General features: G+C 44.7%; 1 protein-coding gene across 2 annotated transcripts in view; it reads right to left on the minus strand.

The window, feature by feature from the left end:
- Nucleotides 1-14,495, minus strand: part of LOC109899891 (sodium- and chloride-dependent taurine transporter-like) — a 52,979-nt gene that overhangs the window by 23,438 nt on the left and 15,046 nt on the right. For both annotated transcript variants that reach the window (XM_031805356.1, XM_031805746.1), the window contains exons 2-4: nucleotides 11,174-11,403; nucleotides 10,204-10,338; nucleotides 3,220-3,454 (exon numbers count right to left, since the gene is read on the minus strand). In XM_031805356.1, coding sequence (XP_031661216.1) covers nucleotides 3,220-3,454; nucleotides 10,204-10,338; nucleotides 11,174-11,403 — 600 coding nt within the window. The remainder of the gene's footprint in view (nucleotides 1-3,219; nucleotides 3,455-10,203; nucleotides 10,339-11,173; nucleotides 11,404-14,495) is intronic.

Consider the following 14,495-nt stretch of genomic DNA (forward strand, 5'->3'; position numbering starts at 1 on the left):
CAAGGGCCCAGAATTTTACCAAGTCAGCTATGAGAAGGGCCCAGAATTTTACCAAGTCAGCTATAACAAGGGCCCAGAATTTTACCAAGTCAGCTATGACAAGGGCCCAGAATGTTACCAGGTCCGCTATAACAAGGGCCCAGAATTTTACCAAGTCAGCTATAACAAGGCCCCAGAATTTTACCAGGTCAGCTATGAGAAGGGCCCAGAATTTTACCAAGTCAGCTATAACAAGGGCCCAGAATTTTACCAAGTCAGCTATAACAAGGGCCCAGAATTCTACCAAGTCAGCTATGAGAAGGGCCCAGAATTTTACCAAGTCAGCTATAACAAGGGCCCAGAATTTTAACAAGCCAGCTATAACAAGGGCCCAGAACCTGCTTTTTATAAAGTCTGTACTACACAGCAGTCCTCAGATAAAGGTCACTTCCCTAGAATCCTTCACAAAAGGTACAACGTGTGTGGATGTTTCAGAGAAGCTGAATGAAAACACCACAGAGACATGACAGAGTAGACGGCTGGCGTCTATCTAAATATCAGTTTACAGCTTGTCCTTCAGCTCCAGCCAGCCAGTCTCATCTCTACTCTTCTCAGTTAAGAGTGGTTTACCTGTTCCAGGCCCTGTGTTTGTGCTTGTCTAAGCGCTACCAGATAAACATGACTGTTGGGAAAGGAAAGGAGAAGCAGGGGAGAGGAAAGGAGAAGCAGGGGAGAGGAAAGGAGAAACAGCGGAAAGGGGAGAGGTGTGGAAGGTGGGGAAGGGGGAAGCAGGGGAGTGGTGGGGAAGGGGGAAGGGGGAAGCAGAGGAGTGGTGGGGAAGGGGGAAGCAGAGGAGTGGTGGGGAAGGGGGAAGCAGAGGAGTGGTGGGGAAGGGGGAAGCAGAGGAGTGGTGGGGAAGGGGGAAGCAGAGGAGTGGTGGGGAAGGGGAAGCAGAGGAGTGGTGGGGAAGGGGGATGCAGAGGGAGTGGTGGGGAAGGGGAAGCAGAGGAGTGGTGGGGAAGGGGGAATCAGAGGAGAGGTGGGGAAGGGGGAATCAGAGGAGAGGTGGGGAAGGGGGAATCAGAGGAGAGGTGGGGAAGGGGGAAGCAGAGGAGAGGTGGGGAAGGGGGAAGCAGAGGAGAGGTGGGGAAGGGGGAAGCAGAGGAGAGGTGGGGAAGGGGGAATCAGAGGAGAGGTGGGGAAGGGGGAATCAGAGGAGAGGTGGGGAAGGGGGAAGCAGAGGAGAGGTGGGGAAGGGGAAGCAGAGTAGAGGTGGGGAAGGGGGAAGCAGAGGAGAGGTGGGGAAGGGGAAACAGAGGAGTGGTGGGGAAGGGGGAAGCAGAGGAGAGGTGGGGAAGGGGGAAGCAGAGGAGTGGTGGGGAAGGGGGAAGCAGAGGAGAGGTGGGGAAGCAGGTAAGAGGCGGGGAAGGGGGAAGCAGAGGAGAGGTGGGGAAGGGGGAAGCAGAGGAGTGATGGGGAAGGGGGAAGTAGAGGAGTGGTGGGGAAGGGGGAAGCAGAGGAGTGGTGGGGAAGGGGGAAGCAGAGGAGAGGTGGGGAAGCAAAGGAGTGGTGGGGAAGCAGAGGAGTGGTGGGGAAGCAGGTAAGAGGCGGGGAAGGGGGAAGCAGAGGAGAGGTGGGGAAGGGGGAAGCAGAGGAGAGGTGGGGAAGGGGGAAGCAGGTAAGAGGCGGGGAAGGGGGAAGCAGAGGAGAGGCGGGGAAGGGGGAAGCAGGTAAGAGGCGGGGAAGGGGGAAGCAGGTAAGAGGCGGGGAAGGGGGAAGCAGAGGAGAGGTGGGGAAGGGGGAAGCAGAGGAGAGGTGGGGAAGGGCAAAGAAAAGAGGGAGGGCTAAAGGACGTGATAACAACAAGAATGGAGCCCTAAACTTGAATGCTAAAAGGCTCCCTATTTTACAATGAGGCCTTTGCTACACTATTTGTACCTTTATTTAACAAATAGTGCCTTGATGGTCACATAGGAGACCTTTATTTAACCAAGTAGTTCCTTTGAGGTCTCAAGCGAGAACTGTGAAAGGAACTAAATGAAAGGAACTAAAGGAACTAAAAGGAAAGGAACTAAAGGAACTAAAGGAACTAAAAGGAAAGGAACTAAAGGAACTAAAGGAACTAAAGGAACTAAAAGGAAAGGAACTAAAGGAACTAAAGGAAAGGAACTAAAGGAACTAAAGGAAAGGAACTAAAGGAAAGGAACTAAAGGAACTAAAGGAACTAAAAGGAAAGGAACTAAAGGAACTAAAGGAAAGGAACTAAAGGAACTAAAGGAACTAAAGGAAATGAACTAAAGGAACTAAAGGAAAGGAACTAAAGGAAAGGAACTAAATGAACTAAAGGAACTAAAGGAACTAAAGGAACTAAAAGGAAAGGAACTAAAGGAACTAAAGGAAAGGAACTAAAGGAAAGGAACTAAATGAACTAAAGGAACTAAAGGAACTAAAAGGAAAGGAACTAAAGGAACTAAAGGAAAGGAACTAAAGGAAAGGAACTAAAGGAACTAAAGGAACTAAAGGAAAGGAACTAAAGGAACTAAAGGAAAGGAACTAAAGGAAAGGAACTAAAGGAACTAAAGGAAAGGAACTAAAGGAAAGGAACTAAAGGAACTAAAGGAAAGGAACTAAAGGAACTAAAGGAAAGGAACTAAAGGAACTAAAGGAAAGGAACTAAAGGAAAGGAACTAAAGGAACTAAAGGAACTAAAAGGAAAGGAACTAAAGGAACTAAAGGAAAGGAACTAAAGGAACTAAAGGAACTAAAGGAAATGAACTAAAGGAACTAAAGGAAAGGAACTAAAGGAAAGGAACTAAATGAACTAAAGGAACTAAAGGAACTAAAGGAACTAAAAGGAAAGGAACTAAAGGAACTAAAGGAAAGGAACTAAAGGAAAGGAACTAAATGAACTAAAGGAACTAAAGGAACTAAAAGGAAAGGAACTAAAGGAACTAAAGGAAAGGAACTAAAGGAAAGGAACTAAAGGAACTAAAGGAACTAAAGGAAAGGAACTAAAGGAACTAAAGGAAAGGAACTAAAGGAAAGGAACTAAAGGAACTAAAGGAAAGGAACTAAAGGAAAGGAACTAAAGGAACTAAAGGAAAGGAACTAAAGGAATGATTCAATGAGCTAAATCAAGTATATTCCAGCACTGCACTCACTCCCAGAACTCAGTGAAACTATCCTGTATAGATTTTAAAAAATCAATTTAAATCCATCAAAAAAGTTAACTGTACTCACTCCCAGAACTCAGTGACAGGCGAGGTGAAGTTGGTGATGTTAGCGGCCAGCATCAGGGTCTTGTTCTTACGGACGGTGTCCTCCACACAGCGGTCTGTGTTCCAGGAGTTCCTACACTTGGCCCAGGGCAGCTCCGGCTGGAAGCACTGGAACAGGTAGTACAAACCCCAGGCCAGGATCACTATGTAGTAGATGTTCAGGAGGGACACGATCACAATAGAAGCGTAGCCGATACCTGGGGGAGGGGATGGAAAGGTCAGGTCTCATGAATATTAATCTTGCTAGACATCAGAAAACATGTCATATTCAGAGGCTTGCGTCTGGATCAGAGAGATTATACTACACTGTACAAAAACACTTAGGAAGGGAGATTTGATATTAAGAAACCCAATGTAGCTAAATGTTGCAATGAACTCATGTGTATGTTTTGAATGCTGTTGCAATCATTTAGAATTAGGATGTGAAAATCTCCTCTTCTCCCCCCCCCCGCTCCTCATCCTCTCCTCTCATCCACCTCCTCCCTCGTTTCCTCCATTCTCTCCCTTCCTCTCACAGATCACATGTTAACACCCCTGTTGAAAACAAACAGCAATGATAACGTCCCCCCCCCACAGTCACTCAACGTCACTACCCTGAATAAAAAATCTACCTCCCTTCCTCCATCCTCTCCCCTCCCTCCCCTCATCCCACTGTCACCCTCTTGTCACTTCCCCTTAATGAAAATGAAACTGGGGCGCCCCCACCAATCCATTCAGGCAGGCAGACGCCAGGGCTGAAAAGTGACAGCTTGTTTTGCTGACGTCTCAATGTATTATACAAGTAGAGAGGGTTAGAGTGAGGCTTGGCCTGGTTTTTGCTGGAGGTGAGTGCCTGTCTGTGTCCCAAACAGTACCCTATTCCCTATACAGTGCAATACTTTTGGCCCATACTGCACTATGTAGGGGACAACTGGATGCCGTTTGAGATGTCGCCTATGTATACAGGTAGAGCTTGTCAGCCTGATACATACAGTGTACTAGCATTGTCTGTCTGTCTGTCTGTCTGCCTGTCCTGTTTCTAAGATGTCTACCTGTCGGTCTGTCTGTAGTCACAGCAGCCTGTCTGTCTGTCTGTCTGTCTGTCTGTCTGTCTGTCTGTCTGTCTGTCTGTCTGTCTGTCTGTCTGTCTGTCTGTCTGTCTGTCTGTCTGTCTGTCTGTCTGTCTGTCTGTCTGTCTCTCTCTCTCTCTCCTTGGGCCAGAACTCATTGCTAGGCATCCCTCTCATGTTTTCCTGTGCTGCTGCCATAGCAACCTATAATTCAGCACACTCTGTTCACAGCATGGCTGAGTCTCAAGGGCTTGTGTGTGTGTGTGTGTGTGTGTGTGTGGGGGGTCTACTTTAAAGGATCTCAGATATAAAATATATTTTGATATGTTAAACACTTTTTTCCTCCCTACATGATTCCATATGTGTTATTTAATAGTTATGATGTCTTCACTGTTATTCTACATGGTAGAAAATAGAAAAATAAAGAAAAACCCTTGAATGAGTCGGTGTGTCCAAACTGTTGACTGGTACTGTACATTTAAAAACATTAACATGTAGTGTGTGTGTGCATCTATCAGTTCCACATACAGTACATGTCAGTACACACAACCAGGAGGTCAGATGTCAGTACATACACACAACCAGGAGGTCACATGTCAGTACATACACACAACCAGTAGGTCACATGTCAATACAGACAACCAGTAGGTCACATGTCAATACAGACAACCAGTAGGTCACACGTCAGTACATACACACAACCAGTAGGTCAGATGTCAGGACACATACACAACCAGTAGGTCACATGTCAGTACATAGACACAACCAGTAGGTCACATGTCAGTACACACAACCAGTAGGTCACATGTCAGTACATAAACACAACACAACCAGTAGGTCACATGTCAGTACATACACACAACCAGTAGGTCACACGTCAGTACATACACACAACCAGTAGGTCACACGTCAGTACATACACACAACCAGTAGGTCACATGTCAGTACACACAACCAGTAGGTCACATATCAGTACATACACACAACCAGTAGGTCACACCTCAGTACATACACACAACCAGTAGGTCACACGTCAGTACATACACACAACCAGTAGGCCACATGTCAGGACACTTGCACAACCAGTAGGTCACATGTCAGTGCATACACACAACCAGTAGGTCACATGTCAGTACATACAACCAGTAGGCCACATGTCAGTACACATACACAACCAGTAGGCCACATGTCAGGACACACAACCAGTAGGTCACATGTCAGTACACATACACAACCAGTAGGTCACATGTCAGTACACATACACAACCAGTAGGTCACATGTCAGTACACATACACAACCAGTAGGTCACATGTCAGTGCATACACACAACCAGTAGGTCACATGTCAGTACACATACACAACCAGTAGGTCACATGTCAGTACACATACACAACCAGTAGGTCACATGTCAGTGCATACACACAACCAGTAGGTCACATGTCAGTGCATACACACAACCAGTAGGTCACATGTCAGTACATACAACCAGTAGGCCACATGTCAGTACACATACACAACCAGTAGGCCACATGTCAGGACACACAACCAGTAGGTCACATGTCAGTACACATACACAACCAGTAGGCCACATGTCAGTACACACAACCAGTAGGTCACATGTCAGTACACATACACAACCAGTAGGTCACATGTCAGTACACATACACAACCAGTAGGCCACATGTCAGTACACATACACAACCAGTAGGTCACATGTCAGTACATACACACAACCAGTAGGTCACATGTCAGTACACACAACCAGTAGGTTACATGTCAGTACATACACACAACCAGTAGGTCACATGTCAGTACACACAACCAGTAGGTCACATGTCAGTACACACAACCAGTAGGTCACATGTCAGTACACACAACCAGTAGGTCACATGTCAGTACATACACACAACCAGTAGGTCACATGTCAGTACATACACACAACCAGTAGGTCACATGTCAGTACACACAACCAGTAGGTCACATGTCAGTACATACACACAACCAGTAGGTCACATGTCAGTACACACAACCAGTAGGTCACATGTCAGTACACACAACCAGTAGGTCACATGTCAGTACATACACACAACCAGTAGGCCACATGTCAGTACACATACACAACCAGTAGGCCACATGTCAGTACACATACACAACCAGTAGGCCACATATCAGTACACACAACCAGTAGGTCACATATCAGTACACACAACCAGTAGGTCACATGTCAGTACACATACACAACCAGTAGGTCACATGTCAGTACACACAACCAGTAGGTCACATGTCAGTACATACACACAACCAGTAGGTCACATGTCAGTACACACAACCAGTAGGTCACATGTCAGTACATACACACAACCAGTAGGTCACATGTCAGTACACACAACCAGTAGGTCACATGTCAGTACACACAACCAGTAGGCCACATGTCAGTACACATACACAACCAGTAGGTCACATGTCAGTACACACAACCAGTAGGCCACATGTCAGTACACACACACAACCCTGTAGGTCACATGTCAGTACATACACACAAACAGTAGGCCACATGTCAGGACACATACACAACCAGTAGGTCACATGTCAGTACATACAACCAGTAGGCCACATGTCAGTACACATACACAACCAGTAGGCCACATGTCAGGACACACAACCAGTAGGTCACATATCAGTACATACAACCAGTAGGCCACATGTCAGTACACACAACCAGTAGGCCACATGTCAGTACACACAACCAGTAGGCCACATGTCAGTACACACAACCAGTAGGCCACATGTCAGTACACATACACAACCAGTAGGTCACATGTCAGTACACACAACCAGTAGGTCACATGTCAGTACATACACACAACCAGTAGGCCACATGTCAGTACACACAACCAGTAGGTCACATATCAGTACACACAACCAGTAGGTCACATATCAGTACACATACACAACCAGTAGGTCACATGTCAGTACACATACACAACCAGTAGGCCACATGTCAGGACACACAACCAGTAGGCCACATGTCAGTACACACAACCAGTAGGTCACATGTCAGGACACACAACCAGTAGGCCACATGTCAGGACACACAACCAGTAGGTCACATGTCAGTACACACAACCAGTAGGCCACATGTCAGTACACACAACCAGTAGGCCACATGTCAGTACATACAACCAGTAGGTCACATGTCAGTACATACAACCAGTAGGTCACATGTCAGTACACACAACCAGTAGGTCACATGGGGGAGAAACGTTGTGCCGTGAGGTGTTGCTTTATTTGTTTTTTCAAACCAAGCTTTCTGTTCACTTGCCCTATATGAGATGGAATCCCATGCACTCGTGGCTCTGTATAATACTGTATGTTTCCTTGAATTTGTGGATGTTATGGGACTTGTGATTTGTGAGTGTTGAATGTGGTAAGACATATTACATACGCAGTGGTAAAATAACAAAATATCAGAAACAGACAAAAAAAAACAAGAGGGAGTACAGCCAAGAACAGTGTACCTTCTATTACCTTTCAGTTTCCCTCAACCCTCAGTACTGAGTGTGTAATACAGTTGAAGTCGGACGTTTACATACACCTTTAGCCAAATACATTTAAACTCAGTTTTTTTTCACAATTCCTGACATTTAATCCTAGTAAAAATTCCCTGTTAAGAAGTGTGTGAAATGTCATAATAATAGTAGAGAGAATGATTTATTTCAGCTTTTTATTTCTTTCATCACATTAACAGTGCGTCAGAAGTTTACATAAGCTCAATTAGTATTTGGTAGTGTTGCCTTTAAATTGTTTAACTTGGGTCAAACGTTTCGGGTAGCTGTCCACAAGCTTCCCACAATAAGTCGGGTGAATTTTGGCCCATTCCTCCTGACAGAGCTGGTGTAACTGAGTCAGGTTTGTAGGCCTCCTTGCTCGCACACACTTTTTCAGTTCTGCCCACGAACAGGATATAGGATTATAGGCTTGAGGTCAGGGCTTTGTGATGGCCACTCCAATACCTTGACTTTGTTGTCCTAAAGCCATTTTGCCACAACTTTGGATATATGCTTGGGGTCATTGTCCATTTGGAATACCCATTTGCAACCAAGCTTTAATTTCCTGACTGATGTCTTGAGATGTTGCTTCAATATATCCACATCACTTTCTTCCTCATGATACCATCTTTTTTGTGAAGTGCACCGGATCCTCCTGCAGCAAAGCACCCCCACAACATGATGCTGCCACCCCCGTGCTTCACAGTTGGGATGGTGTTCTTCAGCTTGCAAGCGTCCCCCTTTTTCCTCCAAACACAACAATGGTCATTATGGCCAAACAGTTCTATTTTTGTTTCATCCGACCAGAGGACATTTCTCCAAAAAGTGCAATCTTTGTCCCCATGTGCAGTTGCAAACTGTAGTCTGGCAATTTTATGGCGGTTTTGGAGCAGTGGCTTCTTCCTTGCTGAGCGGCCTTTCAGGTTACGTCGATATAGGACTCATTTTACTGTGGATATAGATACTTTTGTACCTGTTTCCTCCAGCATCTTCACAAGGTCCTTTGCTGTTGTTCTGGGATTTATTTGCACTTTTCGCACCAAAGTACGTTCATCTCTAGGAGACAGAACGCCTCTCCTTCCTGAGTGGTATGACGGCTGCGTGGTCCCATGGTGTTTATACTTGCATACTATTGTTTGTACAGATGAACATGGTACCTTCAGGCGTTTGGAAATTGATCCCAAGGATGAACCAGACTTGTGGAGGTCTACATTTTTTTCTGAGGTCTTGGCTGATTTCTTTTCATTTTCCCATGATGTCAAGCAAAGAGGCACTGAGTTTGAAATACATCCACAGGTTCACCTCCAATTGACTCAAATAATGTTAATTATCCTATCAAAAGCTTCTAAAGCCATGACATAATTTTCTGGAATTTTCCAAGCTGTTTAAAGGCACAGTCAACAAAGTGTATGTAAACTTCTGACCCACTGGAATTGTGATACAGTGAATTATAAGTGAAATAATCTGTCTGTAAACAATTGTTGGAAAAATGACTTATGTCGTGCACAAAGTAGATGTCATAACCAAGTTGCCAAAACTATAGTTTGTTAACAAGAAATTTGTAGGGCGGTTGAAAAACGAGTTTTAATGACTCCAACCTAAGTGTACGTAAACTTCCAACTTCAACTGTATCTAAAGCAGCCAGGGCATATCAGTTGGCAGTTAGTTGGCAGTTAGGAGAGGAGGAAGTCTACGGGGAACAGGATGCATCTGCAGTACAGGACACCTAGCAACCAGGCAATATCAAAATAAGGCTAGTTGATTGGACTCCCCTGGAGTCAGTGTGGGCGAGGCAGAGCCAGTGTAATATAATGTGTGGTATCTTTCCTGGCCTGAATATGGTTGCCCTGTCCATCAATTATTTACTATTCCTTAGAAGGGCTACACCATTCATACATCACAACATTTGATTGCTGCTAAAGGTCATTGACCTGATTTGACCCAAGAATGTTCTGCTCTTCTACAGTAGCTTTGATTGCCAGGTCGTCATTGCAAATAAGATTCTATTTTTTTAATTGACTTACCTGTATGAATAAAAGTTGTATTCATTTTATATTTATTTAACCACGAAATACCCTTGAGTGTAGAAATCTATTTTATGAGGGCAACCTGAAATAATAACTAAAAAATAAATAAATAAATGTACTGACCAGTAAATATGTACTCACCAGTAAAGATGTACTCACTAGTAAATATGTACTCACCAGTAAAGATGTACTCACTAGTAAAGATGTACTCACCAGTAAAGATGTACTCACCAGTAAAGATGTACTCACCAGTAAAGATGTACTCACTAGTAAAGATGTACTCACTAGTAAAGATGTACTCACCAGTAAAGATGTACTCACCAGTAAAGATGGGGCAAAGTTTTTCCCAGCAGGTGATTCCACCCTCGGAGGTATATTGTCCCAGGGCCACCTCCAGGAAGAACACAGGGAGACCGCCGCCAAAGAGGAAGATAGTGTACGGGATGAGAAATGCACCTGGAGGAGGAGGAGGAGAAGACGAATAACGATAACCACGGTAACCACAAATGTGTCAGATTCCAAAAGACAAAAAGTGCGACAAAACCAATGGAGAGTATGTGTGAATCGAGCTAGTAACTTTCTCAATCGGAGAATTACGGTAAACAAGTAGACGTCCGTTATGTCAGGGTAGCCTAGTGGTTAGAGTGGAGGGGCGGCAGGGTAGCCTAGTGGTTAGAGTGTAGGGGCGGCAGGTAGCCTAGTGGTTAGAGTGTAGAGGCAGGTAGCCAAGTGGTTAGAGTGGAGGGGCGGCAGGGTAGCCTAGTGGTTAGAGCGTTGGACTAGTAACCGGAAGGTTGCAAGTTCAAACCCCCGAGCTGACAAGGTACAAATCTGTCGTTCTGCCCCTGAACAGGCAGTTAACCCACTGTTCCTAGGCCGTCATCGAAAATAAGAATTTGTTCTTAACTGACTTGCCTAGTTAAATAAAGGTTAAAAAGAAGGGAGTGAGAAGGAGGACAGTCGTTCGTCGAGTACGTCAACCTTCGAATGGTTGGTCAATTGGAATGGCTTTGAACTGCAAAGCCTTCAGGTTCTAGACCTAGACAGCAGCTGTAATTGGAACCATGGTTACATGCAGAGAGACTGCTACCTGATGACCTGTATCAACACCATCTGCTGACTTTAATCCCCTCGTAGAACGCAACACTCTGCGTCTTCTGCTTGCACGGACATGTCACAGTGAAATAGGGTCATTGACCCCAAACCTCTTTGAATACAGAAATTGGAATGGCTGCATCCCATTTCACCCTTCATGTCCTAGTCAGTAGCTGTAAAGGAGACAGGAACTCACCTCCGCCATTCTTATAGCAGAGGTATGGGAAACGCCAGACGTTCCCTAAACCCACGAAGCCGCCAGCGACAGACAGGATAAAGTCCAGTTTGGAGTTCCACTTCTCCCTCTGGACGGGCTTCCCCTCTGCCTCGTCCTCAGGCCGGGTGCCAGGGCTCTTCCCTGGGGAAGGCTTCAGCGTGTCCTTATGGAAGTCCTTCAGACACTGGAGCTTCTCTTTCTGTGCCATGCTGCAGGAGGGAGATGGAGAGGATTAGATAGAGTTCATCTGAGGCCGTTGATAACGTAAAGACCGTAACACAGCTCTATTTAACCTGTCAAACGCCACAGCTATAATTCACATACACATGTCATACAGTCATGTCAACACAAATTCTCAGAGGGGCTTGGATATCCTCTTCTCCTTATCTAACCCTGGTATGGAGTAACTTATCTTACAGTATATGCATCAATCAATCATTCCACATGTCTATAATACTGTAGTAATATTTTAGATTTTAGTCATTCATAACTAGGTGGGAATTGCTTGGTGTAATAATCTTGAAGTATGTGTGATATCATATAGGGCCACCACCCAACGAGGTATAATATACATAGTCATATGATTGTATATTCAGTTCCTATTCACCTGTGAGCTGCCACTCAAAAATAAAAAAGACATTTAAAAGTTATGTGAATACAAAGCATTGATCATTTTGATGAGTTAACAAATAATACATTTGTTATGTAAAGGAAAACAAACTAAAGGAAGTGAGCCTCCACCCCCAACCCCACCCTGGCAACATGTCTCCACCCCCAACCCCACCCTGGCAACATGCCTCCACCCCCAACCCCACCCAGCCAACATGCCTCCACCCCCAACCCCACCCAGCCAACATGTCTCCACCCCCAACATCCCATCTCATTGCCTCAACCCCACCCAGCCAACATGTCTCCACCCCAACCTCCCAACCCCACCCAGCCAACATGTCTCCACCCCCAACCCCACCCAGCCAACATGTCTCCACCCCCAACCCCACCCAGCCAACATGTCTCCACCCCCAACCCCACCCGGCCAACATGTCGTCTCCAACCCAACCTCCGATCCAATTCCCCCAACCCCACCCAGCCAACATGTCTCCAACCCAACCTCACATCCAATTCCCCCAACCCCACCCAGCCAACATGTCTCCACCCCCAACCCCACCCAGCCAACATATCTCCATCCAACCACCCACCTCTCACCCTCCCACCTGGAACCCCCCCCCCCTCCCCATGTCATATATATATAGTTATACGTTTGTTTTGTTCATTTTTATTGTTGGACATAAAATACAGAAAAAACACCTGCCAATCAGCTAAATGTGATTTTAATTTGTTTCATAGTGTTCCCACGCATATAATAGAGAGATATATGTGATCGTACACAAATTTAGGCAAGGTTTGAAATAATTATGTTTTAGTTAAATGTTCTACCTGTTTGGGCTTCTTGCTGGTCAATTTTAAGTCTACTAATTATTTGTAATCATGTTCCGGACCCCTTACCATCGGCTCGAGAAAATTTCAGCCCGCGGCTGAATCTAGTTGATGATCCTTGGCCTACATAATCATGTTATTTAGTCCGAATTTGACTGGATTGCCATTTTGGCGTCATACTAAATAAGAGTTTGTTCTGGTAAAATAAAAGTTAACCTACAGTTGAAGTCGGAAGATTACATACACCTTTAGCCAAATACATTTAAACTCAGTTTTTCACAATTCCTGACATTTAATGCTCGTAAAAATTCCCTGTCTTGTGAAATGTCAGAATAATAGCAGAGAGAATGATTTATTTCTGTTTTTATTTCTTTCATCACATTCACGGTGGATAAGAAGTCTACATACACTCAATTAGTATTTGCTAGCATTGCCTTTAAATTGTTTAACTTGGGTCAAACACTTTGGGTAGCCTTCCACAAGCTTCCCACAATAAGTTGGGGGAATTTTGGCCCATTCCTCCTGACAGAGCTGGTGTAACTGAGTCAGGTTTGTAGGCCTCCTTGCTCGTACACGCTTTTTCAGTTCTGCCCCAAAACGTTCTATGGGATTGAGGTCAGGGCTTTTGATGGCCACTCCAATACCTTGACTTTGTTGTCCTGAAGCCATTTTGCCACAACTTTGGAAGTATGCTTGGGGTCATTGTCCATTTGGAAGACCCATTTGTGAAAAAGCTTTAACTTTAACTGATATCTTGAGATGTTGCTTCAATATATCCACATAATTTTCCGTCCTCATGATTCCATCTATTTTGTGAAGTGCACCAATCCCTCCTGCAGCAAAGATCACCCACAACATGATGCTGCCACCCCCGTGCTTCATGGTTGGGATGGTGTTCTTCAGTGTGCAAGCCTCCCTCTTTTCCTCCAAACATAACAATGGTCATTATGGCCAAACAGTTCTATTTTTGTTTCATCAGACCAGAGGACATTTCTCCAAAAAGTACAATCTTTGTCCCCATGTGCAGTTGCAAACCGTAGTCTGGCATTTTTATGGCAGTTTTGGAGCAGTGGCTTCTTCCTTGCTGAGCGGCCTTTCAGGTTTGGTCGATAAAGGACTCGTGTTACTGTGGATATAGATACTTTTGTACCTGTTTCCTCCAGCATCTTCACAAGCTCCTTTGCTGTTGTTCTAGGATTGATTTGCACTTTTCGCACCAAAGTACGTTCATCTCTAGGAGACAGAATGCGTCTCCTTCCTGGGCGGTATGGCGGCTGCGTGGTCCCATGGTGTTTATACTTGCGTACTATTGTTTGTACAGATGAATGTGGTACCTTCAGGCATTTGGAAATTGCTCCCAAGGATGAACCAGACTTGTGGAGGTCTACAGTTTTTCTGAGGTCTTGGCTGATTTATTTTTATTTTCCCATGATGTCAAGCAAAGAGGCACTGAGTTTGAAAGTAGGCCTTGAAATACATTCACAAGTACACCTCCAATTGACTCAAATGATATCAATTAGCCAATCAGAAGCTTCTAAAGCCATGACATAATTTTCTGTAATTTTTCAAGCTGGGATTTTCCAAGCTGTTTAAAGGCACAGTCAACTTAGTGTATGTAAACCTCTGACCCACTGGAATTGTGATAGAGTGAATTATAAGTGAAATAATCTGCCTGTAAACAAATGTTGGAAAAATGAGTTGTGTCGTGCTCAAAGTAGATGATGTAACCGACTTGCCATAACTATAGTTTGTTAACAAGAAATTTGTGGAGTGGTTTAAAAACAAGTTTTAATGAATCCAACCTAAGTCCATGTAAACTTCTGACTTCAACTGTAGATATAAATTGTTCTGTCACTTTATCTACAAC

This window comes from Oncorhynchus kisutch, linkage group LG1 (genome assembly GCF_002021735.2).
Source record: "Oncorhynchus kisutch isolate 150728-3 linkage group LG1, Okis_V2, whole genome shotgun sequence".
NCBI classification, from domain to species: Eukaryota; Metazoa; Chordata; class Actinopteri; order Salmoniformes; family Salmonidae; genus Oncorhynchus; species Oncorhynchus kisutch.